Source organism: Prionailurus viverrinus, chromosome B1 (genome assembly GCF_022837055.1).
Source record: "Prionailurus viverrinus isolate Anna chromosome B1, UM_Priviv_1.0, whole genome shotgun sequence".
Taxonomy (NCBI): Eukaryota; Metazoa; Chordata; class Mammalia; order Carnivora; family Felidae; genus Prionailurus; species Prionailurus viverrinus.
Window position 1 is genome coordinate 92,576,440 of NC_062564.1, and position 22,733 is coordinate 92,599,172.

The 22,733-nt window shown below is 37.7% G+C and overlaps 1 protein-coding gene across 3 annotated transcripts in view; it reads right to left on the bottom strand.

The window, feature by feature from the left end:
• The window catches only part of PCDH10 (protocadherin 10), a 62,427-nt gene extending 40,182 nt beyond the window's left edge, over window positions 1–22,245 (bottom strand). For 2 of the 3 annotated variants that reach the window (XM_047854844.1, XM_047854846.1), the window contains exons 1-4: window positions 18,705–22,245; window positions 17,067–17,125; window positions 16,408–16,514; window positions 8,159–8,464 (exon numbers count right to left, since the gene is read on the bottom strand). In XM_047854844.1, coding sequence (XP_047710800.1) covers window positions 8,159–8,464; window positions 16,408–16,514; window positions 17,067–17,125; window positions 18,705–21,335 — 3,103 coding nt within the window. In that variant the 5' untranslated portion in view covers window positions 21,336–22,245. Of the gene's footprint in view, window positions 1–2,338; window positions 2,552–8,158; window positions 8,465–16,407; window positions 16,515–17,066; window positions 17,126–18,704 lie in introns of those variants that run through there. The other variant, XM_047854845.1, reaches the window with a different exon arrangement.
• Window positions 22,246–22,733: the final 488 nt, after the last annotated feature.

Sequence of the window (22,733 nt, forward strand, 5' to 3'; positions counted from 1 at the left end):
ATCAATGATAGTAAAAACTTTCTTGTTGAAGAGGAATAGGTTCTTGTGGTGATGTTAAAAATAAACTTCATCTTTAATAAACATACGCTGAAATAGTAATGGATTAAGCAGTCAGAACCCTGGATTTGCTCTAAAACTGTGAGGAAAAAGACAGCATGTTAGCATTTGGATGAAATAAATTTGGCCAAAATCTGATAATTGTTTAGGCTGGAGAACATGGAGAGTTTAGTACTATTCTCTCTATTTTATATGCTTGAAATTACCCATCATTTTTTAAAATGTTTAAAAGTAAAATTTAGTGGAACTCTACGAGCTCCGAGCAGTATTGTTTTCTATTACCATAGTTCTCATAAAAAAAATGTTAAGATACATCTACCAAAACAAAACTAGGTTTCATGCTCTCCAGTGTAATCGTCTGAGGAGTATTTCTCTGGCAGACAAAACTTAAACCCACACCATTAGTAACTGGCAAGGGGACGAGTTCTTGTATAAGGTTTATCAACAGTGGGGAAAACAAGTACCATGGTTTTATACTAATTTTACAGGTTAGCCTCCAGATTTTCTATACATTTTCTAAGAATAAAATGATAGCAACTGTCAAACTAGAACATTAACCTTCCTATCTATGGACCTATTCCTAAAACTATTTTGATTAAACCTACAAGTGAGATATTTCATCTTATGTACACCATCAGGTATATACCATCAAGACAACATGTATGCTTATTCTACTGTTGCCGTTGTTGACTCCGAACTTTCTACCATGTGTTGTACATGAGACAAAACACAATGATATGTTCAGTGAGCTATGAGACAGACCCTTCCCCATAGCTACTTCTTTATCCTGGGTGATTCAAAATTTAACTCAAGAAATATACATTTGATACTGGCTTTATTTATGTATTTCTCCTAGGCCTGGGTCTTTTCATCTTCTCTAAGGCACTTATTTGACGATTTTAACAAAAACACATTTACAACTATGCTTTTTATGGAATAATGCAGTCATTGGCCACCTTTCAGCTGAAATATAGTGACTGGCATAAATATAAACCTTAGGACACTTGATCACAAACGAAGTCACTTTTCTAGGAAGTATAAAATATATGATTAAATATCCAGCACAGGTAACTTGGAATCTGGTACAGATTCTGGCTGATAGCAACATTAAAAGAGGAAAAAAAGTCCTATTCATTACAATATTTTTGCAAACAATAAAAATAATGTTTTCCTCGTAATACAGACACCTATTTCCTCTACAGGTCAATTCTGCTTTAATGTGCAATGTGAACTGGTCCTCAAAAAGTACAACAAGCACCTAAAAAATAAAGAAACGGACCAAAACCGATTGTTACTTATCTGTTTCTCAAAAAGTGCCAAATTTTCATGTTTAACAGTTTCTGATACTGAAGTAGCCATTAGTTAAATAATCATGCTCTGTTCTTTCTCTGGTAACTGATAGATATAATTAAAAATTAAATTAAATTAAAGACATAATGCTTCTATATGGGATGTCTATATGCATAAATGCATCCATATAACAGAATCATGACTACAGAACACAGAAAAAGGATTTACAATCACTTGTTAAGCTCATTGTTGAGCTCAATGACTTAAAAGCTGTCAGTGGTAGTTTTTGTTTTGTTTTGTTTTGGTTTGGTTTGTTTTGGTTTGGTTTGGTTTTGGGTTTTTTGTCATTGATTATTTAATAACACTCTACTGGCCAGATTATAAAAAATTTGTTGAAATGAAGTTCACATATACTCTTTTCAATCCTCACAGTTAAAAGAAATGTATCTCCAGGAGAAAGAATACAGTATGTGCCTAGGTAGAAGGTACAAATATAATTTCATGCAATGTATCAGTTAACGAATCAGAAATAAAACCCTGAATTTTATCTGTGAAAATTTCTAGCTTATAATTTGTTTTCATCCGTGTCCTTTTGTATGTAATTACATTTTCAGGATTCAGTGTTTCCAAATCTTCTATACTGTCCCCACCTAAACTGATGTAGGTGATTAGGGGCCACTAATGCAGTAATTAGGAAGTCTTATGAACCTTGATACAAAACTTCCAGGATTTTATTACACTTTGGGAAACATTAAATTGACTCACATTATGTTAAGTTCAGTCTTGATTTGAGAGTATTATTTAATCTTAAACACTAAACCTCAGAGTACAAAACAGTTTCCAAGCTCTATTATCTAAATGACACTATCTAATTCCTATTAAAAGGACTTCAGAAGACGCAGACTCACCCAAAAAAAGTCTGGCACATTGAGTATTGAATAATGTTTAATGATAGTTATAAGCAATTGAATTTATATAATCCAGACTTCTTTACAATATCTTTATAACTCAATGCATTTAAATTTTGACCCACACATCTTCAGTATGATGAGGCAGAAAAAAATCCCAGGTAGATAATCCTTTTCATTGAATAATTCTATTTATATTTTAATTGATAATCTTCCTTTGTTAGGCTCACATGGCAGACAAATGCTTATATGGATTTATTTCCAATGTACAAAATAAGAAAGAGGGTGGAAATGATCTGTAATATAAAATCAGGTATATAAATAATATTAATATGCTGAATGCTCAATAAAATGCAAAGTATGCACCAAATAAACTGCTTTAAATAACTGATGGACACTCACACATGGAGTGTAAAATACTGAATAAAGATATAAATTACTTTTAGCAATTAAGTTTTTTCTATATACCCTTAAATATATATTTTATTGAACTATATATCTGTGAATTCAAAAACAGAGTTAATAACATGCAAATAAGTAATTCCTACATGGGAATTATATAAGAAAAACAAGTGATGATACCAGAGGAAAATTTGGATCTATTAACTTTACAAAGAAATGAAAGATGGGACCGAAACCATGAGAGCTGTTAGTAAATAAAATATGTCCAAACAAGCTTATCTCAATGACCTGGTAAGAAAGGGGAGTACTTAGAATTGTAAGAGAACTAACAGGTATGAAACAAATTTAACACATTTTTAGGATATAAGTTCTTAGAATGAATCAAAGGGAAGCCTCAAAGCATAGAAAAACTCCACCTATATACATAACAAAGCACCTTGGTTGGGTGCATTTCAATATTTTGAATGAGTTCACGATCTACTTCCCCTTATAAAAACTTGGAGGTAATAGCACCAGAGAAATACAACTAATTTAAAACATATTTTAAAAATTAGAAGAGAAGAAAGTTTGCCTGGAGATTAAAAACAACTGCAGACGTGTGTGTAAATGAAAAGTATAATGAGAGCATTAAAGATTATTTGGATACTTTAAAAACACTCATTCAGCCAGTCATTCATTTTTCATCACATAATTATTTAGCATTTATAATATGCATAGCCGGGTAATGAGTCTCAATACGCCAAGAGAGTATTGGATACTAACTAGTTCCAATGCACCCAAAGGCACACATTTTAAATGACATGTGATAAGTCACAGAGAAGCACTGATGTCTGAATAAGTAAAAACAAATTGCCTACAGAAATTGCCATATGTATAGATGTACAAATGAACTGTTCACCTCAGAAGATTTTTACAGCTTCCGATGTAAATCATATTAATTGAGGTAGACCATTACTTAACAAAAGAAGAAATAAGATAATATTATCATATCTCATTTATCTGGAGGTACAGGAAAGTTCCAGGCAGCTGCTGCATCAGCTAACTGGAGTAATGATACCAGTTGTGAACAGACGATCATTTTTCAAAGAAGTAAAATATCATAAAATTCAGTGAACATTAAATCTAACAATAGATATGCAGAGAATATGAACTGGGATTGAGTTATCACTTGTTTCCTGTTCATGGAGTTGAGGTGCGTAAATTATGTCGATTATGAAAGATCAATTCTTAATCACTAAACAAAGGAATTTAATGAAAAATAGAAGGATTGGTGTGATTCAAAGACTACAGATTTGTCACAAAGAGATAAACTAAAAAAGTGAGAAAGTTAGGCTCACAAATCTAGAGCTATTCTTATAGAGAAGAGTGAGAGGAGCAAAAGTCTCAGGAATAGGATATTATAGAAAAGTAACACAACTTGGAGACAAAGGGAACAGAAATTAACATAAGTACTAGGAAAAAAATAATCCTGAAAAAGATGTGCATCTATTTAGTGATGTATGGAGCTAGGAGACAGGGATGTTAAAAAGGCCACATACAAGAATGCTTTTTTGTGGACTTTAATATTTGAAAAAGTGATGCTATGTTTATGACATTATAGGAATATACAAATCCCAGAGAAAACACTATATGAAGATATGTAAATATGAGGGTGCTGTGTGCCAATAAGAGAAGTTGTTTATTTTGAATCCTATGTACACTCTTACCACACTATTGAGTTCAACAGATTAAGAAAACTCACAGAAGGCAGATTGAGATAATGAAGGGATTGAAAGAAATGTGACTAAACAAAACATGCTCTACAATTTTAATCAACTGAAAACTTGAAGTGCACCATAGAAATAACATCGATGCCCAAAAGAATTTTCTCAAAATGACGTTTACTGAAAAGAAGTCTACGTAAAGTGTCAGCAATTTTTCAAATGGAATGTTTCAAAAGTTCTGACACCTTTTCTTGTGTTAAGAGCAAATTTAATTGAAGTTTGAAGGGGATTCAAAAAGTAGGCAAAATTAAAATTAGGTCAGGAGGCAGCTCGTAATTTTTTGGCATGCACGGACTGGTCTAAATGACGTGTAATACGAAGGCAACATGGACCATGACACTTCAGTAAATCGTTCTTTACAGTTCTAGAAACCTAGAATATTTCATGAATACAGTATTTAAAAATTAATTATGTCACTGTATTTCTTCATTTCATTCAACATAATTTATTATCTCATGACCTTTCAAATTAATGAAAAAAAGATTTTCACAAATATATTTTAGATGAAATTTCATTGGTCATTGTCTTTTGACTGTTGCTAATTCTTAGGCACTGATAATGTTTATCAACAAGAAATCAAATTTCCAAATAATGAATGCTGAAATCCTGAAATCCTTTGTTTCATTTAGGCTTATTTGAACCGAAAGATATGTCTCATCCACTGACAAAATCAATCGTTAAGTGATGATGTTCAAAATGTGTAGCCAAACTCATAAGCAAGAATGATTGCAAAGATAACATAATTGTTTTAACTACTGGGTTTTTCTAAATTACCTTGATAATACAGCTTTTATCAACTATTCTGGAACTTAAACTATTTTTATGCTCCTTATTTGCTGATATTATTCAGAATGTGTCATTTGAAAGACTGATTTTATATAAGGTGTCTATAATACTAAAGAATTTCATGAATTCTTCACTATAAAATGTGATGTTATTTTTAAAGTCCAGGTAATATTTTTTGTGTTTCATTTTAATAAGTGTTCAAAACAATGATTAACTTTTATTAAAAGTTAAAGGGATACTTTAGAATTTCTTATTATTCTAAAAAAGGTAAAGCCAAACTAAAATTCATCAGCATTTTAAGATAAATCTAAACACTGAGTTTTGAATATGACCATATTCTACATATTTACATTTATTTCTTCAGTCCTTCAGTGTATCCCTTTGGTTTTTACCAGAGTTTTAACAAACCACAATATCGTAACAAAAATAAGAGCAAACAAGCTCATAAGGTGTTCATGACTAACGAGTATTAATAGAAACTTTCAAAATCGCTCCTGATTTAAAAACGAACTTTCATTTCATTAAATGCATCACGTATATTCTTCACAGATCTTTTCTTACACATTGGTAAAAAAAAAAGAAAAAATATAGCTGTATGTGAGCATTTCTTTAAAAAAAGAAACACAGAAACTTTCTTTAACATGTGCATACACGTACTTTTATGTAAAAGTTGGTTTCTTGCAAGTTTAAATTTTAAATTTTGCAATCACAAGTATAGAAACGGGAAGTCCTTGGGCACAGACAATGATCTCATTTGTATTATTAAGCATATTACCATTTCCTCATCATTTTATAAATGGCAGTGGTAGCTTCATTAGGCTTTATTTTTAGAGCTCTACAAAAATAACCAAATATACAGTTGTTTTTCTCAACATCAAAATGTACGTTATGTTTACTAAAGAACTAAATGCATGTTTAGCAAAATAAAACTCTATCTCAATAATTATTTAAACATTCTGATTCAAAATAAGTTATAGATGTCAAAATTTTAATTTAGTTACGTAAGGGACATGCTTTCAATTTAGAAGATGAGAATACTTCCATTCCTGATGATAAATAATACAAATATGAATGACTACCACCATGTGAATTTGGAGGGCAAAATGGTCAGGCATGGTTTTGATTTATAGTTTATATATTAAATTAACCATAAAATTGACTATGTCTATTAATATCGGGCTCATGATGTAATTTTAAGTTAATATTAAACACTAAAAGTTGAAGTCATACAAATAGCTAAGGAGAGTATAAGTAAAAACAACAAAATACTTATATTTTTGCTTCTTTTTCACCTAGGGCACGCTTCATCCCAAATCCTAAATTTTGAGTGGTGTGAGCTGGCTAAAACAGAAAAAAAATAGTTTTTTAAAACTAATTTATTCTACCATATCTGAGTAATATGGAAAAAAAATCTTAATTTTCTTAATTAAATGATATATGAATTCTTTGATTTCTAGCAACACACATAATAACTATTTTAGGTTATTTTAAACCACTAATGTGTGTAGATGTGTGAGCTAAACTTTAGGACTTTAGCATCCAAATTTCATCAGTTATGACGTTGGATATTTCAATACTTTCTAAGTATATGTGGTCTCCTTGCATTTTATAACGCCAAAAAATAAAGCAAAATAAATATCAATAGTTTATAGACAGGAGTAGTTATTTGGTTCTGAAATGATATGAGGTAATGGTATTTCCAAGAAATCTGAAAAGTTGAATTGAATCCTTCATAAAACAGTTTAATCGGTGTTGCCATCACAATGTATGTTTCCAATGGCAGATCCATGCCTTTATCAATGTCTAGAGTAGTAGTCTTGTCCTCGGTGTATTCCATACATGCCTTTCATATTTACATTCATGAGTTAAAATATATGTCCTTCTAGTTTGTCTTTCCTTTAGGTATTTTTTTTCTATTTCCCTCCCCTTCCTGAAGTCATGAAAGTAATGATACATCTGCAAACTGTTTTATTTTTGTTTCTAGCTTATGATCCCATGATTTTCTTTTTTTTCTTTTTTTTTTGTACTAGGGGATGAAAGTAAGAAAACACCATGTACGTTAGATTTGCAATACAAAATAAAAGTCATCTTTTGATTGAGTCTTTATGAGTTTTATCCTTATCAAGTATTAGTTTATGTGGTTTGACCAAACTATTGAATTGTCAGTGGTATTTACCGATTAACTAAAAGAAAAAAAAGATTCCTATGTAGCAGAGAATAATAGGATAATTTCATTACCAAGACCCTCAAAGAAATATACTACAGAATCTCTAAGCATTTTTACTTTCACTGTGGTTGTATAAAATAATCCACTTAGAGAAGATGGTCCCAATATTGAAAGAGAGGAGTACAGTTTTGAACATCTCCATTGTTAGAAGAATGTATTATTTTAAGTAAATGAAGAATATTGCTTTATTCGTATGTTTCCATCACATAGTTCCTCTGATTCTGACCATATGAACATATTACTAAATCACGTTGAATGGTCAAAGTGATAGCTGCGCTGATTTCTTAATTTAGCCTAAAATGTTTAATGTCACTGTGGGAAAAGGATGATTATGTGAAAATGCTGGCATCAATAAAAAAATGAGATCTCCCAGTGACTCAAGTGTCAAGAGATGTTTTTCCATCTTAATTAAGCCCTTCAAAACACATGGAAATCAAGTAAGCAAGCGAGCAATATTCAAAGGAAATATGAAATGCATTTGAAAAATGTTTTCAACATCAAAAGTTATGTTTGATTGTTGTCAACAACCATGTCCTAACACAGAAACCTGTCTTCCTGTTAAGATATTCATTTTTCCATAGTAAAGAACTGCCTGCATCCAAGAGTCACTTTTATCTTTGTTTCTGAAAAACAACCTGAGCTCTATTTTCACTAAGAAGAATGGCATGTTGAACTTTATTCCCTCAAAGGGAATACTTTGATAAAGGCTTTTATGTAATACTTACTCAAATATGGTGGTTTGTAAGGCGCTCGTGTATTAGACAGCAGTCCATCCAGCTCCTTCCTCTCCAGGGTGCTGTGAAGGGCCTTCTCTTTGCCAAAGGTGGAGAAAGACCTCTCCGCCCCAGGCTGGGCTTCTGGAGTTTCAAACACCTCAGTGTCTGGAACAGAGTCCATGCCAGGAACATGCAGATTGCTGCGATAATCCGCAGCCTGGCGTCCATCCGCGGGGACAAAAGAAGGCATCCAGCACCGATCTGAATGGCCCAGCGCTTTACATTCCTCAGTACAGTTGGAGAAGAGATCCATGCCTGTAAACAAAAGGGAAACTATGGATCCAGGTTTCACTAATGTGAAAGATTACAGGTAGCATAAAGAGTGCTGGGTGAATGCGTTTTAACAAATTTTTCTTGCCTTAACCTCATAGACATCAAAAATGTCTTTGTACTATTGTGCAAAGGGTTAGACTCTTCTAGCAAAGAGGACCTTAAGGTAGATAGATCTTTCTAAAATTCTCAGAGTTGGGAAAAAGCTGTGGGAAAAAAAAAAAAAACAAACAAACAAAAACTAGGGAATGGTGAGTAGAAAAAGGATGAATATTTTTAAAAATCTCTGGTGAAATTCATAATAGAGAAAAATATAAGTATAAAGCTTTTATAATCCATAATCTCTAATGATGATAAGGCATCCAACATGTTTATTTTTCCCTTAGAGACAAAAACATCAGAAATACGTAAAGCACAAATGATGATATTTAGATTAAGAAATCTAGACATTAAACAGAAAGTGAAATCCAAGAGAAATACAGCACACATATTGATAAACCAATAAATAACAAGAATGAAACAACATTTTGTGAGTGGCCAAGAGCATGCTTTCTTAGCATCTCAGAAAATGACCCTAAAAGGTATAGCTCAATGACATTCTGGTAGCCCATATTACTACTTATTATTCGCCACTGCAGACAAACCCAGAACAAATGACTATAATTAGTGAAACCAAGGTAATCAAGTGTAATGTGAGTCAGCTGCAGATACTATTGACAAATACCTTATTACTTGTTTCACACTGGAAACGCTTGTCCTAGTGAACACAGAACTGTTTCCTTACTAATCCTAGGATACTAAGATTTCAAATGACACCTTCAAGTTTCATCGTCTCCCACAGATTGACAAGACTATTAAATATTATCTGGTTGTGACTCAAGAAAGCTCAGTTTCTTAGGCAAAGCATAATAATTTTGAGCATTATAGAATACTATTTGACATTCATTTTGGTAACTACCCCTATTAAGAAAAACAAGTACATAAACCATAATCACATTTTAATATTTTTCTAAACATACTAACACATTTATTGTGCATGTTTTTAAACAGGATCAATTTAAAATAACTCAAGTATGATTATTCTGCATAAAAGAAGCTCTCAAATGCATGAGCAGTCTGGAAAAACGATGAATTTCTTTTTTAATCAACAGAGTCATATTTATTTAATGAACCCATCTGATTGTTTCTTCTTACAAATATCAGGAGTGATTTTGAACTCTTGAGTTTTGGTTTTTAAATTCCTAATGGCCTTTTGTCACAAACTGCTTTACGTGTTTGTGTGTGTATATATTAACATCTGTATATATAAAGTATAGAAAATAATTTTTTTCAGAGTATGAATCTTCTAGATTGTCCACAAGTATTTTGCAGATAAGAACAGTTAATTATGTAAATTATGTTTAAAGAAATAAAATGAATCTTCTTATCATATATTAATCTCACTTTATGACTTTTTTATTTTAAATTAAACTATGTATAATGCCGAGTCTGGCTTCGATTATAGTGTTCCATTGATAATTGTCATGCATAAGCCTTGAAATAAATTACTGATCAGTGAACTGTTGAGGAACTTAAACGTGAGCTGAAACCTGGATAAGGAACCAGGTTAAGAAAGCATGTAAAATATGTCAGTGTTTTTTTGACACCAGGGTAGCTGAGGTTTTGGTTTTTTTTGTTTTTGTTTTTTTTTTCCCTATTTCTTCACAGAGATATTTAGAAAGAAAAAGAAAAAGGAAAGAAATTGATACACATTGACATCCTAGGTTGGTAGAAGCTATAGAACCAAAGAGATTTATATTTGAATACTGTACTAGAAACGCTCCCTATTTGAAATATGATAGAGCAAAAAAAAAAAAAGATTTTTTGATAGATGGAATTACTGTTCAAAGTAAAATGATTGTGAGCAATTATTTATTTTAAAATTAAATCCAAATCATAATTAAGTTTGAAGTTGGTGGAATTAATACAAATATTAGGATAATACTACATTATTAAACCATAATAATAATGGGTATTAATGCAAAATTTGGAATACAGTTTTTTCTCACATGACCGATGAATATCATTTTAAATATACCACATGATACCATTAACAATCATTCCCATCTTTTTGAGCAGCTATACTCTCAAGTACTCTCCTAATTTTAAATGTGATCATCTGTCTTATAGAAAAATTTTAATAAACTAGTCTCTCAACATTATTAAGATGTTGTATGTGTTAGGAGGTACTTTTAGTAGAACTTGTTTAATTAAATAGTTTATACTCAGTTGCGCCCATTTTCTTTTCTTGAAGTGTCTGGTTTTCAGGTCTTCGGCTTCTTTAATTATTAGAAACTAGTTAACATTCTCTCAGACGATGTAATCAAGTTCTCATGAGTCGAGAACCCGTACAAAAATGATATCATGTGCATAACAAGAAAAATGAGAAATAGGATGAAGTTTTATGCTGGAAGAACAATTTTACTTGACAGAGAAAACACTTGTAAATGATGTTCTTACTGAATTCATGAACTAGTCTTTTAAAAGTGTGATTCCCACAGTAATACCACACAGCTATATGTAACCAGAATGAAAGATAAAGTGCTACAAATTGTGCATGAACATACTCCACCAGTTTTACTGACAAAACAAGTGTACCAGTTTCTCAGGAGGAAAATGTCAGACTCAGAAGCAAAATTAAAAAATAATAACATAAAAACTACATCAATACATGTCAAATCATTTGTCTTTTAGATACATGATTTGAGAACCAAGTAAATATACCTGTTACCATTCCTCACTTGAGGGAGTCACTGAATGACTAACTATTCTTTTCTTTTTTTTTTTTGTTACCTTCTTTCATTTATCGCCAGTCCCATTAAATATACTGTTTAATGGCCAAATAAACAGAAGTATGTTTAAGTTCTGTTGTGATAAATGACTACATGATATACAGGAATGCCAGGTCTTCCGGGACAGGTGATGTATTAAAATATATGCTTTTCACATTCCCCTTGGAATTTTTTAATAGCTCAAAGTGAAGGCCCCAGAGAAAATAAATTTAAGGTGATTTTTATATTTTCTCATTCAAATGCCCCTAAGTATAGAACCTGTGAGATTTGTTTAGCAGAAAAATACAGGCCAAACCTCAGTTTTGAAGTTTTCGTAATTTCTAAGAATCATCTCAACATATATATATATATATATATATATATATATATACACACATATATACACACACACATATACATACACATATACACATATATGTATATACATGCATATATGTATATACATATATACACATATACATACATACATATATATATATACACATATACACACATACATATACATTACTTGAAATTTCTTCTCCTAGTTATTTATTTTTCCCACTTCTCAGAAATAATCTGTTCTACAAGGCATGACAGCTGACGTGATAGACTGCTTGTTATGCAAAGATATATTTAGACAAATTTTAAAATACATATTTTTGAACTGGCAAGTAACTTGTTCTTTATAGTCAGAGGCAGTGCTATTACCATTGAGAACAAATCATGATTTCAAAAATATTATAATTGTATTCAGTTTGTGCTGTTTTCTGATGAATGTAACAATATAAAGTTATGTGTGCATTTCTTTCTCATGCACCAAGACATCATAAAAATGCTTAATTTTTCGTAACACAATAAATTAATTTTAAAGAAAATCAATACTTAATTTTTTGAGGAAATTTCCAGTCTTCCTTTAACCACTTACCAACAACAAAAAAATGGAGAGATATTAATTATAACCGCAAAAATTGGCATAAGTTTTAGGAAAAGATAGCTTGGACGCAGATATTTATTAACATGATTCACTCATGAAAAAATCAAAACATGTGCATCAAAATTTCTCCTCATTTATCAATCTTCCAGTGTGTTGATATTTTTCTCCATTTTCTCTAATATTTTGTCATATGCGTTTTTCCAATTATAAATCTCTCTGTTGCATCAAGTGGCAGTTCAGATTTTCACCAGTACCACGAATAAGCTTTTGCAAACAATCATATAAATTCACTTTATTTACAAATCCAGATGCTAATCTGCCAGTATCTACATTCTGAGTGGAGCTGGGAAAGGGAAATTTGTATTGATGATAAATCAAAAATTGTCTTGTTGGTCTTGTAAGAATGGTGCAATCGCTGAATATGTTTCATGGTATACTTTACAAGTTTGGAAATACTGGCAACTCCAGTCAGTTTGTTTTTTTAACATGTAGCCAAATTTTGACCGCATATCCTGCATCGATCTCAATAATTAAAATTAACACACCTAGTCTAAGTTTCCTTGTAACTGAAGGTCAAACGTACAAGGAAGAGAGGTTTGACAATTTTCAGGTAAACTATAACACGTAACATTAACAGAATCATTTATTAGGTTGTCCTTTTCAATGTATTTTTTAAGAGGACACAGATATTAGAAATAAATTGATAAGTCTAATAGTGTGCATATCACAAATATTTAATAAGCGAGGCAAAAAATTCTTATAACTAAATATATCTCCTTAGATGTGCCTGTAATAATGTTAAAATGTTTAAGAATATGCAACTAAAATTTTTGTATCAGTATTCCAAATCAGAAAAAGATATTTTAATCTCATGATATAATAAACCAAATTGAAACCATATTTCTTTTAAGTACACTTTGACTTATTTGTGGCTATTTAAGCTGTGATTAATCAGATTTTCCTCTTGTGATGGTTTATGCATACATTTACCACATCTCCCTGGACTTCTGCCATATCTAACCAATACATCAATAGCACACTGAAAAAAACGGAAAGCACCTTGACAAGGCTATAGAAAGAAAATGCCACAGAGCAGTGGTCAAGCCGAAGAATTTCACACATGGAGCCAGGTGCAGTAGAAAACTGAAAAAGCTTATGTGATTCTCTGTGCAGCTGCCTCCGTGTTTAAAGCCCTTCTATGAACAAGATTGGTGACTCCAAATGGCTTAGAAAGGAGAAAAGCAAGGGGGGGGGGGGTGGTGTGGAGAAAGAACAAAAAAGAAAACTATTCATAGTAGAATAAATAGAAGGCATATCGAAATAAATAAATACAAAATAATGCTAACAGAAAAAGAAATCAGGGATAAATAAAAAGTTAGCAAGTTTAAACAGGTGAAGCACTGAGCTAAATAGTGTATATAATGAAATATGGAAGAAGGTACACACTGAAGTAGACATTTCAGAGTCTGTATCTTTCTAATGTTATTTTTCCATGGCAATCTGGTGTTCTTCCCCTAAAAACTAGCTCAGTGAGATTTGCTGATGTGTATGAATTTTTTTTTCATATCCTAAACCTGGATATAGACGTGCTATGAATAATATTTCCTAAATATTACACAACTAGAAGATCATTAGTACCTGGCATTACAAGAAAATAAAACAGATGTACTTATTTCCCTGAAATGGGCTTAACTTTTAGGAAATATTGTAGCCACTTGGTGTGAAGTTTATAGGACACAACATCAGTAGGGACTGGAAAAAGTCATTAAGTAAATGGATTTCAATTCTCTGCACTTAGGGTTTCATACTTAAAAAAAGAAAACACTTCAAAATCATTCTTACCATAAAATTAGACATATTAAATCTGATTGCAATTCAGCACACAAAGGTGAGATTACTTCTTAATACAAGCGTGTCATTACAATTCTAAAAGAGCAATTATCGCACTCAGTATGTTGTGCCTGCCTTGTAACTGCCAAGGAAATACAAAAGTAAATTGTTAATTCTGTGATACTTTTCGTGTTTAAGAATGTAAAGACACAGGCAAATTTTACCACTGATAAAGAAAAATACAAACTGCCTTGCTTTTTGGAAATTTTTCCAGTACACAATGTAGCATTTTAATTTTCCTTGTAATGCTTTGACATCTCAAATAATTTGAAAGAGACATTACCGAAATGGCAACAGTGAGTGCCTGTGAAATAAAACAGCTACTGGGAAGACGCATTGATAAGAATATATTCTCATCCATCTTCCAAATTTAGCACTTTTTGCAGATGTTTATTCGTTTCTCTTTCTTTGGTTAGGTTATTATGGCTCATTATGTCTGAGGGACTAAACTAATTGAAATGTTCATTGAGATTGGAGTGCTACAGAAAAACAACAACAACAACAACAACAACAACAAAACAAAGCAGAGGGTGGGGGAGTGGGAAAAGAATAAAATGCACCCAAGGAAACATGCACCAGATACTCTGTTTTAATATTAAACATTTTGTTTTAAAAGTTTAAAAAAGGCTAACTTAAATTAGAAACCCTGGAAAAAGAACAGGAATGAGCAATTCTACATGTACAGCTTTTTAAAGATAACAATAAATCATATGCCATATATAGGCCAAAAATGAAAGGGACTTTGTACTCAAATATAAACTTCTGGCAAGATCTGGTTTGTTGTCAGGTTCCCAGACACTAAATAGATGCTCTGTTCACTTAGCGTGAAGGCCCGCAAGGGGCAGGGACCTCCGGGGATTCTTGGCAGTTCTCAAGTCTCATTAGGTCTGCATATTAATGACTTGCAGCAATATAAAGAGACCCTTGAGCAGCCTTTCCCCCCCTCCTCCTGCCTGTGTTTCCCAAGGCTAAGTCAGCCTCAGACACAGCACACATTGGCCAAGTGGGAGGCTTGCAGTAACCACTGCTGCCAGGCGACCGTGGGGTGTGGGCTGCCCTTTGACACACTGCCTCAGCACAGTTTAGAGGTCCACCGAGTGTGTTAAGGAATGTGTGCTCTCTAGGACCAATATTACCTTGAGAATCAGGACTCTCTCACTCTAGGGTTACATCATTAACCAAAATGGAGCTCAAAAGCATGTGACCAGAGTTGAATCCAGAGATGGCCCAATGATGGACATTTTTACCAGTCACAAAAGTTAATTCATTTGCCTTTCCATTTCTTTTCGCATGTCAGAAAACCACAAACTTCAAAAAAGAAAAATTAAAAAAAAAAAAAAAAAACAACAATCACCCTATCCTTCTTGGTTGAAAGGCCAACGAAGTGGAAAATCCAACCTCATTTAATCCAACCTCAAATATGAAATCATTTTCATCATTGTAAGGTACGTATTTTATCTTTAAAGTGTCTTCTTTAAGTATTAGTAAGCAGAGTTATCGGCATCCTATAAAACTTAACAGTTAAATTTATATAGACAAAAGTAAAGCAAATAAACAATGTAAAACATCTGTGTCACATTGCAACCCCATCAGTGACTATCATTAAGCTCGTATACAAATACACACAGGGTTCAACTTTTGACAGGTCATGGGCCTTATTGAAAATATGAGGAAATCTAGGATGCTCGAGAAAATACACATTATCAAATGTTTCCTAATGTCCTGAAGCCTAAGAACCCAGCATTGGAAACCCTGCTTTCAGGCTATTCATGACTTTTCATCACCATTCCTTCTACCATTCAATACTCGGTGGCTTACAAAATGCACTGCTCTCAAAAGCAAGAAATTTGGATTCTAGTTCCCAATCATCCAATTATTCTCTTGTGACTTTGTACAGTTCAATCAATTTCATTCATCTTCAGCTACCTCATCCATAAACAAGTCTAATAATACCTTAATTGACTAAAGACTGAGGACTGGACCAGGTGAGAAATCTATAGCTCTTTGTATGCAATACAATTGCACTAAAGAACATAAGGAAGAAATAGCTCATATTCTAACATATTTCACAATACATCTCTAGCTTTACCTCTCTGAAGGAACATCAAATTTTTATAATCCTCTTTGAATATACACTTATCAACATAACATGACACCATTTTTTCTGTGGATTTACCAACATTAAACCTACAGAAAATTACCTAGGACATCATTCTTTCTAGATTTATTTAAAACAACAACAACAACAACAAAAACCATAAAAGTCAGCATTGCTCTTTGAACACACTTACCAGCTGACTGGCCGCGGTTGGTGGCATCGTGATCACTATCTCCTTGTTCACTGTCTCCATGACCACTGTCCTTAGAGCTTACTATGTCGGCTTCCTGGAATGCAGAACTAGAAGTACAAAAACGTGAATATTAGAATAAAAAAGGTGAAGAAACACAGAAAACATTCTTCTGCCACCACATGGTCAACAATGGTGCTGCAGATTCATAGACCTCTCAGTTGCCTTTATTTCTGCATAAAGCTGGTTTTCATCACCTTAAACTTAGCTCTTTAAAACTGAGCATAGCAGGTGGTTGAGCCCTTAAGGTGTATCTAGTTTAGCCATTTTCTATGATTAGAGTTATGTATATGTTTATATGATTTTCATAAAAGAGAGTATCCACCTGGAACAGTTAGGGAGACTATCAGAAGCAGCGTAGGCGTGTAAATTGATAAGATATTCAAATATATTCAGTAAGTTGTATATAAATGAAATATGCCCAGATTTTAATGTATTGTCTAGGAACCCCAACATAATTAGCATGTATGTTCTGCCTTAACTGGAAATGCTTTATACATTTTATATTTTAATATTGAATAATACCCCTAATTCCTAATTTTAGTAGGTTGTAAATTGTCCACACACCAAGGTAGGAAAAAAAAAAAAAAAAGAGTCCATACCTGTTAACTCGGCGAGGTCTGTCAACTAGATAGCTGAGCTCTGCTCGCTGGTGTTTAGTCTAGAAAAAAAATAAATAAATCAAGAGCATTTGAATGCTAAGGGTTTAACTACCAGTCCTTTTTTTGAGGTAAGGAACTGAGTCTAGTTTAAGTAATTGTGTGCATTTTTATGCATTTTCAAGCTATTCTAAGACCTCACCCTAGTGACTGCTGGGTAAGGGGTGGGGGGATATGCAGAGACACTCAATCTAGACTTTCAGTAAAGGTTAAAAAAAAATTCCAAAAATAAAAAGCCAATTTTAAACGTGTGTATGTGTGTTTTTAAGGAGAGAATGCAAATGACCTCATAGCTAGGGCTCATAAACTATCGTCCCTAATAGAGTCAACCTAGGTAAACTCTACAGTCTTTCTTTCAGTGGCCTAAAACAGTGTTTAGGTGCATACTGGTTGACACAAGAAAAACAGCACGCTCAATAAGCAAAAAGTTTGGATATTTTATGGAATTATTTTGTTGTTTATTTTCAAAATGTGCTTAAGATACAAATGAACTGTACAAATATTCATGAAAGTCAATTAATAATATCTAAGACTCAAATAAAATAACCTGCCAAGAAAGGAATTCATAAAGCCCCCCCCCCATTCTTTTCCCCCTCCAAACGCCCTCTGCATTCTCCTCCCCCCACCTCCGGCATCCACACACCTTTTCCGGTCCAAACTTTCTAATACATAAATCAACCCTGTTCTCCCCCTCCCTCCCACCTTCCAACTCTGCCACTTCTCCATCTTTTAAATAGAAATCGGAATTGACAAGCCAAATTCTTTGAGGAAGAAAGCCATCAGTGGTGATTTATCAAGAACAGTGGCAAGAGGTGATTATTAGTTAAAAGATATATTTAAGGTAACAATTGTTTAAGCCTTTCTTTAGTTTACGCTTACAGGGGTTTGTGCCAAAGTAACTTCATTCAAATTCACACTGTGTGGGCCTTGGGTTTCAAGAGCGTCTGTAAATGCTGTCCAGAGCAGAACTGAAGGCTTTTCTGCAACCCGAGTTCAGGGGACAAGGATCTGATAAGTTATTCGCTAAAACATGCATTCGAGTTTAGACGACTGTGCAAAGTTAAACAATCTATAGCTTACTTTTACACGCGACTGAAAGCATCGATAAACAAAGCAAACAGCATTAACTTTATTAACGCCTGGGACAAACGCAAAGAGAAAAAGACCTTTGCCGGTGCCAGAAAGTCCCTCCATCACATTTCCCTCGGTCCCCCTCCTACTTTTCCCTTTACCCTCAGAAAACTGAGAAGGGAAAGGACTGAGAAGGGGTTAGGATTTTAAAGGAACGATGCCTGACGTCCCGAGGGAAGAAGGAAGGTCCAAGGTGGCAAAGCACCAAGGGGAGGAAATGAAAGTAAATGTTGAGGGGTGGAGCGCAGAAAATTAGGGACAACACGAAGTTTAGGTTACATACGAAGGGGTGGGATAGCCTCCCCCGCCCAATTCCTGCCCCCACAAAGATACAAAGAAGTTAATATCCTAAATATAAATACAGAGTGCACCAGAGATACAAGGGCCGGGCTAGAGGAGGCTTTCAGATGGAGGAGATGAGAGATGGTGGTCCTTTCGCTTCAGCCTTACCTCGTTGGACAAAATGCTTCCGTTGGAGATGATGTCGGGCTGCTGGTCTGTGTAGCCGGTGACGATGGCCCCGCAGGGGTTGTGCTCAGTGTCCGTACTCCGCGATGGACTGCAGGGCTTAAGGAACATCAGGTCGGTCTTGGCGGACTCAGGGGTCAGGCAGACCTGGTAGCAGTAATTCTGGTTGTGGTGGTGGGAGCCAAAGCCCCCGGACTCCTCCACCGGCACTTGGGCCGGGTTACTGGGTACGTTGGAGCTTTGCACCAGCATGATGTCCGACTTGCTGAGTTTTTTCTTGCGCGCCCGGGCTTGGCGGCCGCAGCAGGTAGAGCCCCCACCGCCACAGCAGCAGCAGCAGAGGCAGCAGTCACTGGCCAGACAGGTGTAGATGTTCAGCTTCTTCTCTTTTTGGCAACGCACGGCAAGCACGATCATGGCTAGCAGGAATATGAAAGACACCGAGCCCAGCGCAATGATGAGGATGAGGGTGAGGTCCAGCGAGGTCTCCGCGCCGCCGGAGCGGCTGGGGCGCTGATGCTCCCCTGACCCCCCGCTACCGCCCCCGCCCCCTCCCTGGGGCTCCACGGCTCCATCCACCAGCTGCACCACCAGTGTGGCAGTGGAGGACAGGGGCGGCTGCCCGTGGTCGCGCACCTCAATCACCAGCTCGTAAGGCCGCTGGGGGTCGCGCTTGGCCGGCACCCGGCGCGCGGTGCGGAGTTCCCCGGTGCGCCAGTCCATGCGGAAGAGGTTCATTTCGTTGCCCCGCACAATGCTGTAGGTGAGCCGGGCGTTCTCGCCGTCGTCTGCGTCCACTGCGGCCACGCGGGTCAGCAGGTAGCCTGGCTCCGCCGACCGGGGCAGCACCTCCCGCGCTGGAGTCCCGTTGCGCCCAGGCAGGGGCGCCACGATGGCAGGGGCGTTGTCGTTCTGGTCCACGATGAGGATGTTGACGGTGGCGTTACCGGCCAGAGCCTGGGGGCTGCCGGCGTCCCGAGCTTCCACCTGGAAGCTGAAGTCCTTGAGCTGCTCGTAATCGAAGGAGCGCAGGGCGTACAAGTAGCCGTTCTCAGAGTTGATGGACACGTAAGTGAAGACGCTCATGCCCTGGATCTGGCACTCGAGGATAGAGTAGGCTAGCTGGGCGTTGGCGCCCTCGTCGCGGTCTGTGGCGCTTACCGCGTAGATATAGGCGCCGGGCACGTTGTTCTCGGTCACATACACGTCGTAGACCGGCTGGCTAAACCGCGGTGCGTTGTCGTTCACATCTGACACTTGCACCTGGATCGACTTACTGGTGGAGAGCGCCGGCTCGCCCCGGTCCCGAGCCACAACGGTCAGGGTGTAGGAGTCCCCGGCCTCTCGGTCCAGGGGGGCTTCGGTCACGATCGTATAGTAGTTCTTGAAGGAAGACTTGAGGCGGAACGGCACATCCCCCAGCAGCTCGCACTGCACCTGCCCATTCTCCTCGGAGTCGCGGTCGGTCACGCTGAACAGGGCCACCACGGTCCCGGGCGCCGCGCCCTCGCTCACCGCCTCCTTCACCGTGCTGAAGCTGATCTCCGGAGCGTTGTCGTTAGCATCCAGTACTCGCACAAGCACCTTGCAGTGCGCGGGCACCGCGTTGGGGCCCAGGTCCTTGGCTTGTACGTACACTTGGTACACCGGGCTCTCTTCATAGTCTAGCTCTCCGCTCACCTCCAGCCGGCCAGTGCGCGGGGAGAGTCCAAAGAGCTCCCGCGCCCGGGGCGAAATGTGGCTGCTGAAGGAATACACGACTTCGCCATTCTGGCCCTCATCTGGGTCTGTGGCGTTGAGCTGGATTACGAGCGTGCCCGGCGGCGAGTTCTCTGGTAGAGACACAGTGTAGACGGGTTGGTCGAAGGCGGGGACGTTGTCGTTGGAGTCCAGCACTCGGATGGTGAGTAGGGCAGTGCCGGTGCGCTGCTGTTGGGGGGGCAGGCCCCCTCCCCCGCCGCCTCCCCCTCCTTCTCCTCCTCCTCCCCCTCCTCCCCCGTCCACCGCGGTCAGCACGTAGCGGTGCACCGCTTGCTGCTCTCGGTCCAGCGGCTTCTCCAGCACCAGCTCGGCGAATCGGTTGCCATCCCCCTGGGTCTGCACGTCCAGGGAGAAGTAGCTGTTGGGGGTGATCTCGTAGTCGCGCAAGGAGTTGGTGCCCACGTCTGGGTCGAATGCGCTCTCCAGCGGGAAGCGGGTGCCCGGCGTGGCGCTCTCAGAGATCTCCACAGTCAGGTCCGGCTCCGGGAAGGAGGGGGGGTTGTCATTGATGTCCAGCACTTCGATCTCCACACGGAAGAGCTCGAGGGGGTTCTCCAGGAAGACCTCCAGGTGCAGGACGCAGGACGGGCTCTGCTTGCAGATTTGCTCGCGGTCGATCTTCTCGTTCACGTACAGCACCCCGGTCTCCAGGTTGAGGTCCAAGTAAGGGGTCCGCGAGTTGGGCACCGTTTGAAACCTGCGAGCTGAAAGTTTTGTAATGTCCAAGCCCAGATCTTCAGCGATATTCCCCACGAAAGTGCCATGTTCCTGCTCCTCCTGCACTGTGTAGTGAAGCTGGGAAAAGACTCCTTCCACCATCCAGAGCAAGGCAAAGAATAATAGCACAATCATCTCCAAAGGGAAAGGAAGCAGCTTCCCGCAGCCAGTCAGCCACCCAATCACCTCCCCCACCACCACGGAAAAAAAAAAAAAAATCTTAAAAAAAAAAACAACAAATAAAAGTGCGCTGTGTGGGGGGCTCCTGTGGCTTTCTGTCCTGAAAAATCTTATTCCTTTTGCTTCATTTTAGGGCTTCCCCCAACTCAGCCTCATTTTTCAATCTTAGCGCAGGAAGGGTGACAGGCGTCCCCTTTCCTCATCGGTAATCTTCCCACTGACCAATTAATAAAATAATAATACAATAGTCAGCGTCCTTTATTCCGACAGTCTTGGCGCAACGCGGCGCTGGCAAATCCCAAGGAGGAAATTTCGATATTTCAAGACTGTCCTCGGTTTGTCTTCTTGCTGATGGGAGGAGAAGGAGGAGGAGGAAAAGAAGGAGGGGGAGGAGGAGGAGGAGGAGGTGGTGGTGGTGGTGGCGGTGGTGGTGATGGTGATGGTGGAGGAAGATGAGGAGGAGGAAGATGAAGAGGAAGAGGAGAAGGAAGAGGAGACGCTGCTGGCACCGCTGAACATGCCTCAATGTCAACGGCTGGCAAATGCAAAAGGGCTTAAAAACAGCAAGAGAATTTTTTGCCGGAAAAACATAGAACGGCTCTGCAGCATAAAACTTTCATTCTCTTCATTTCTCCGGATGGATGTTCTTCTTGGCATTTTCTCCTCTTTCGTTTTATTTGTATTTTTTGGCTCTCATAGTTTTGTCTTTCTCTGTCCTCATCTCCAGCATCATTTGCCTCTCTAGAAGTGTGATGAGCGGCTTCTTTCCTGCTGTTTTCTTCCCAAGCCTCTTTCCCTCTAACCTGTCTCTCTTCCTTCCAGTCTTTCCCTCCTCCTGCTTCAGTCCTAGAGACTGTGATCTCGGCTGGCAGTTTCTGAGCTCCGAGCGCTCCGCTTTTCTGTTTTTGCGCAGCGCCCTCATTCTGCCAACCAATCGCTGAGGAGCACCACCCACCGAGCCACCGCTAACTGGCAGATATGGCTGTCAATCATGAGCGTCACTCGGCAGCCGGGAGGGGCGGGATGGAACCCGCGTTCGGGCGGGCTGCCGGGGTGAGTGTGAGTGTGAGAGCGAGAACAGCCCGGCAGGTCCCGAGGCGCTGGCTGGGGACTCTGCCGCGGAAAGTTCCCAGTCCCCAGCCGCAGGTAATGGAGAGGGAATAGAGAGGTTCCCCTGTTTGCATCAGCAAATGCGAAAACATAATAGCAACAGCAGCGGTATCCTCTCCCAGGAGCGGGGTTTCCAATGACGCTAACATTCTTTTTCCTTTAAGGTGTTTTCCTTTACTACCGATCGTGGAAATAAATCACCGAGAAGGGGAAAAGTTGCAGAGGGGCCGCTAACTGACAGGG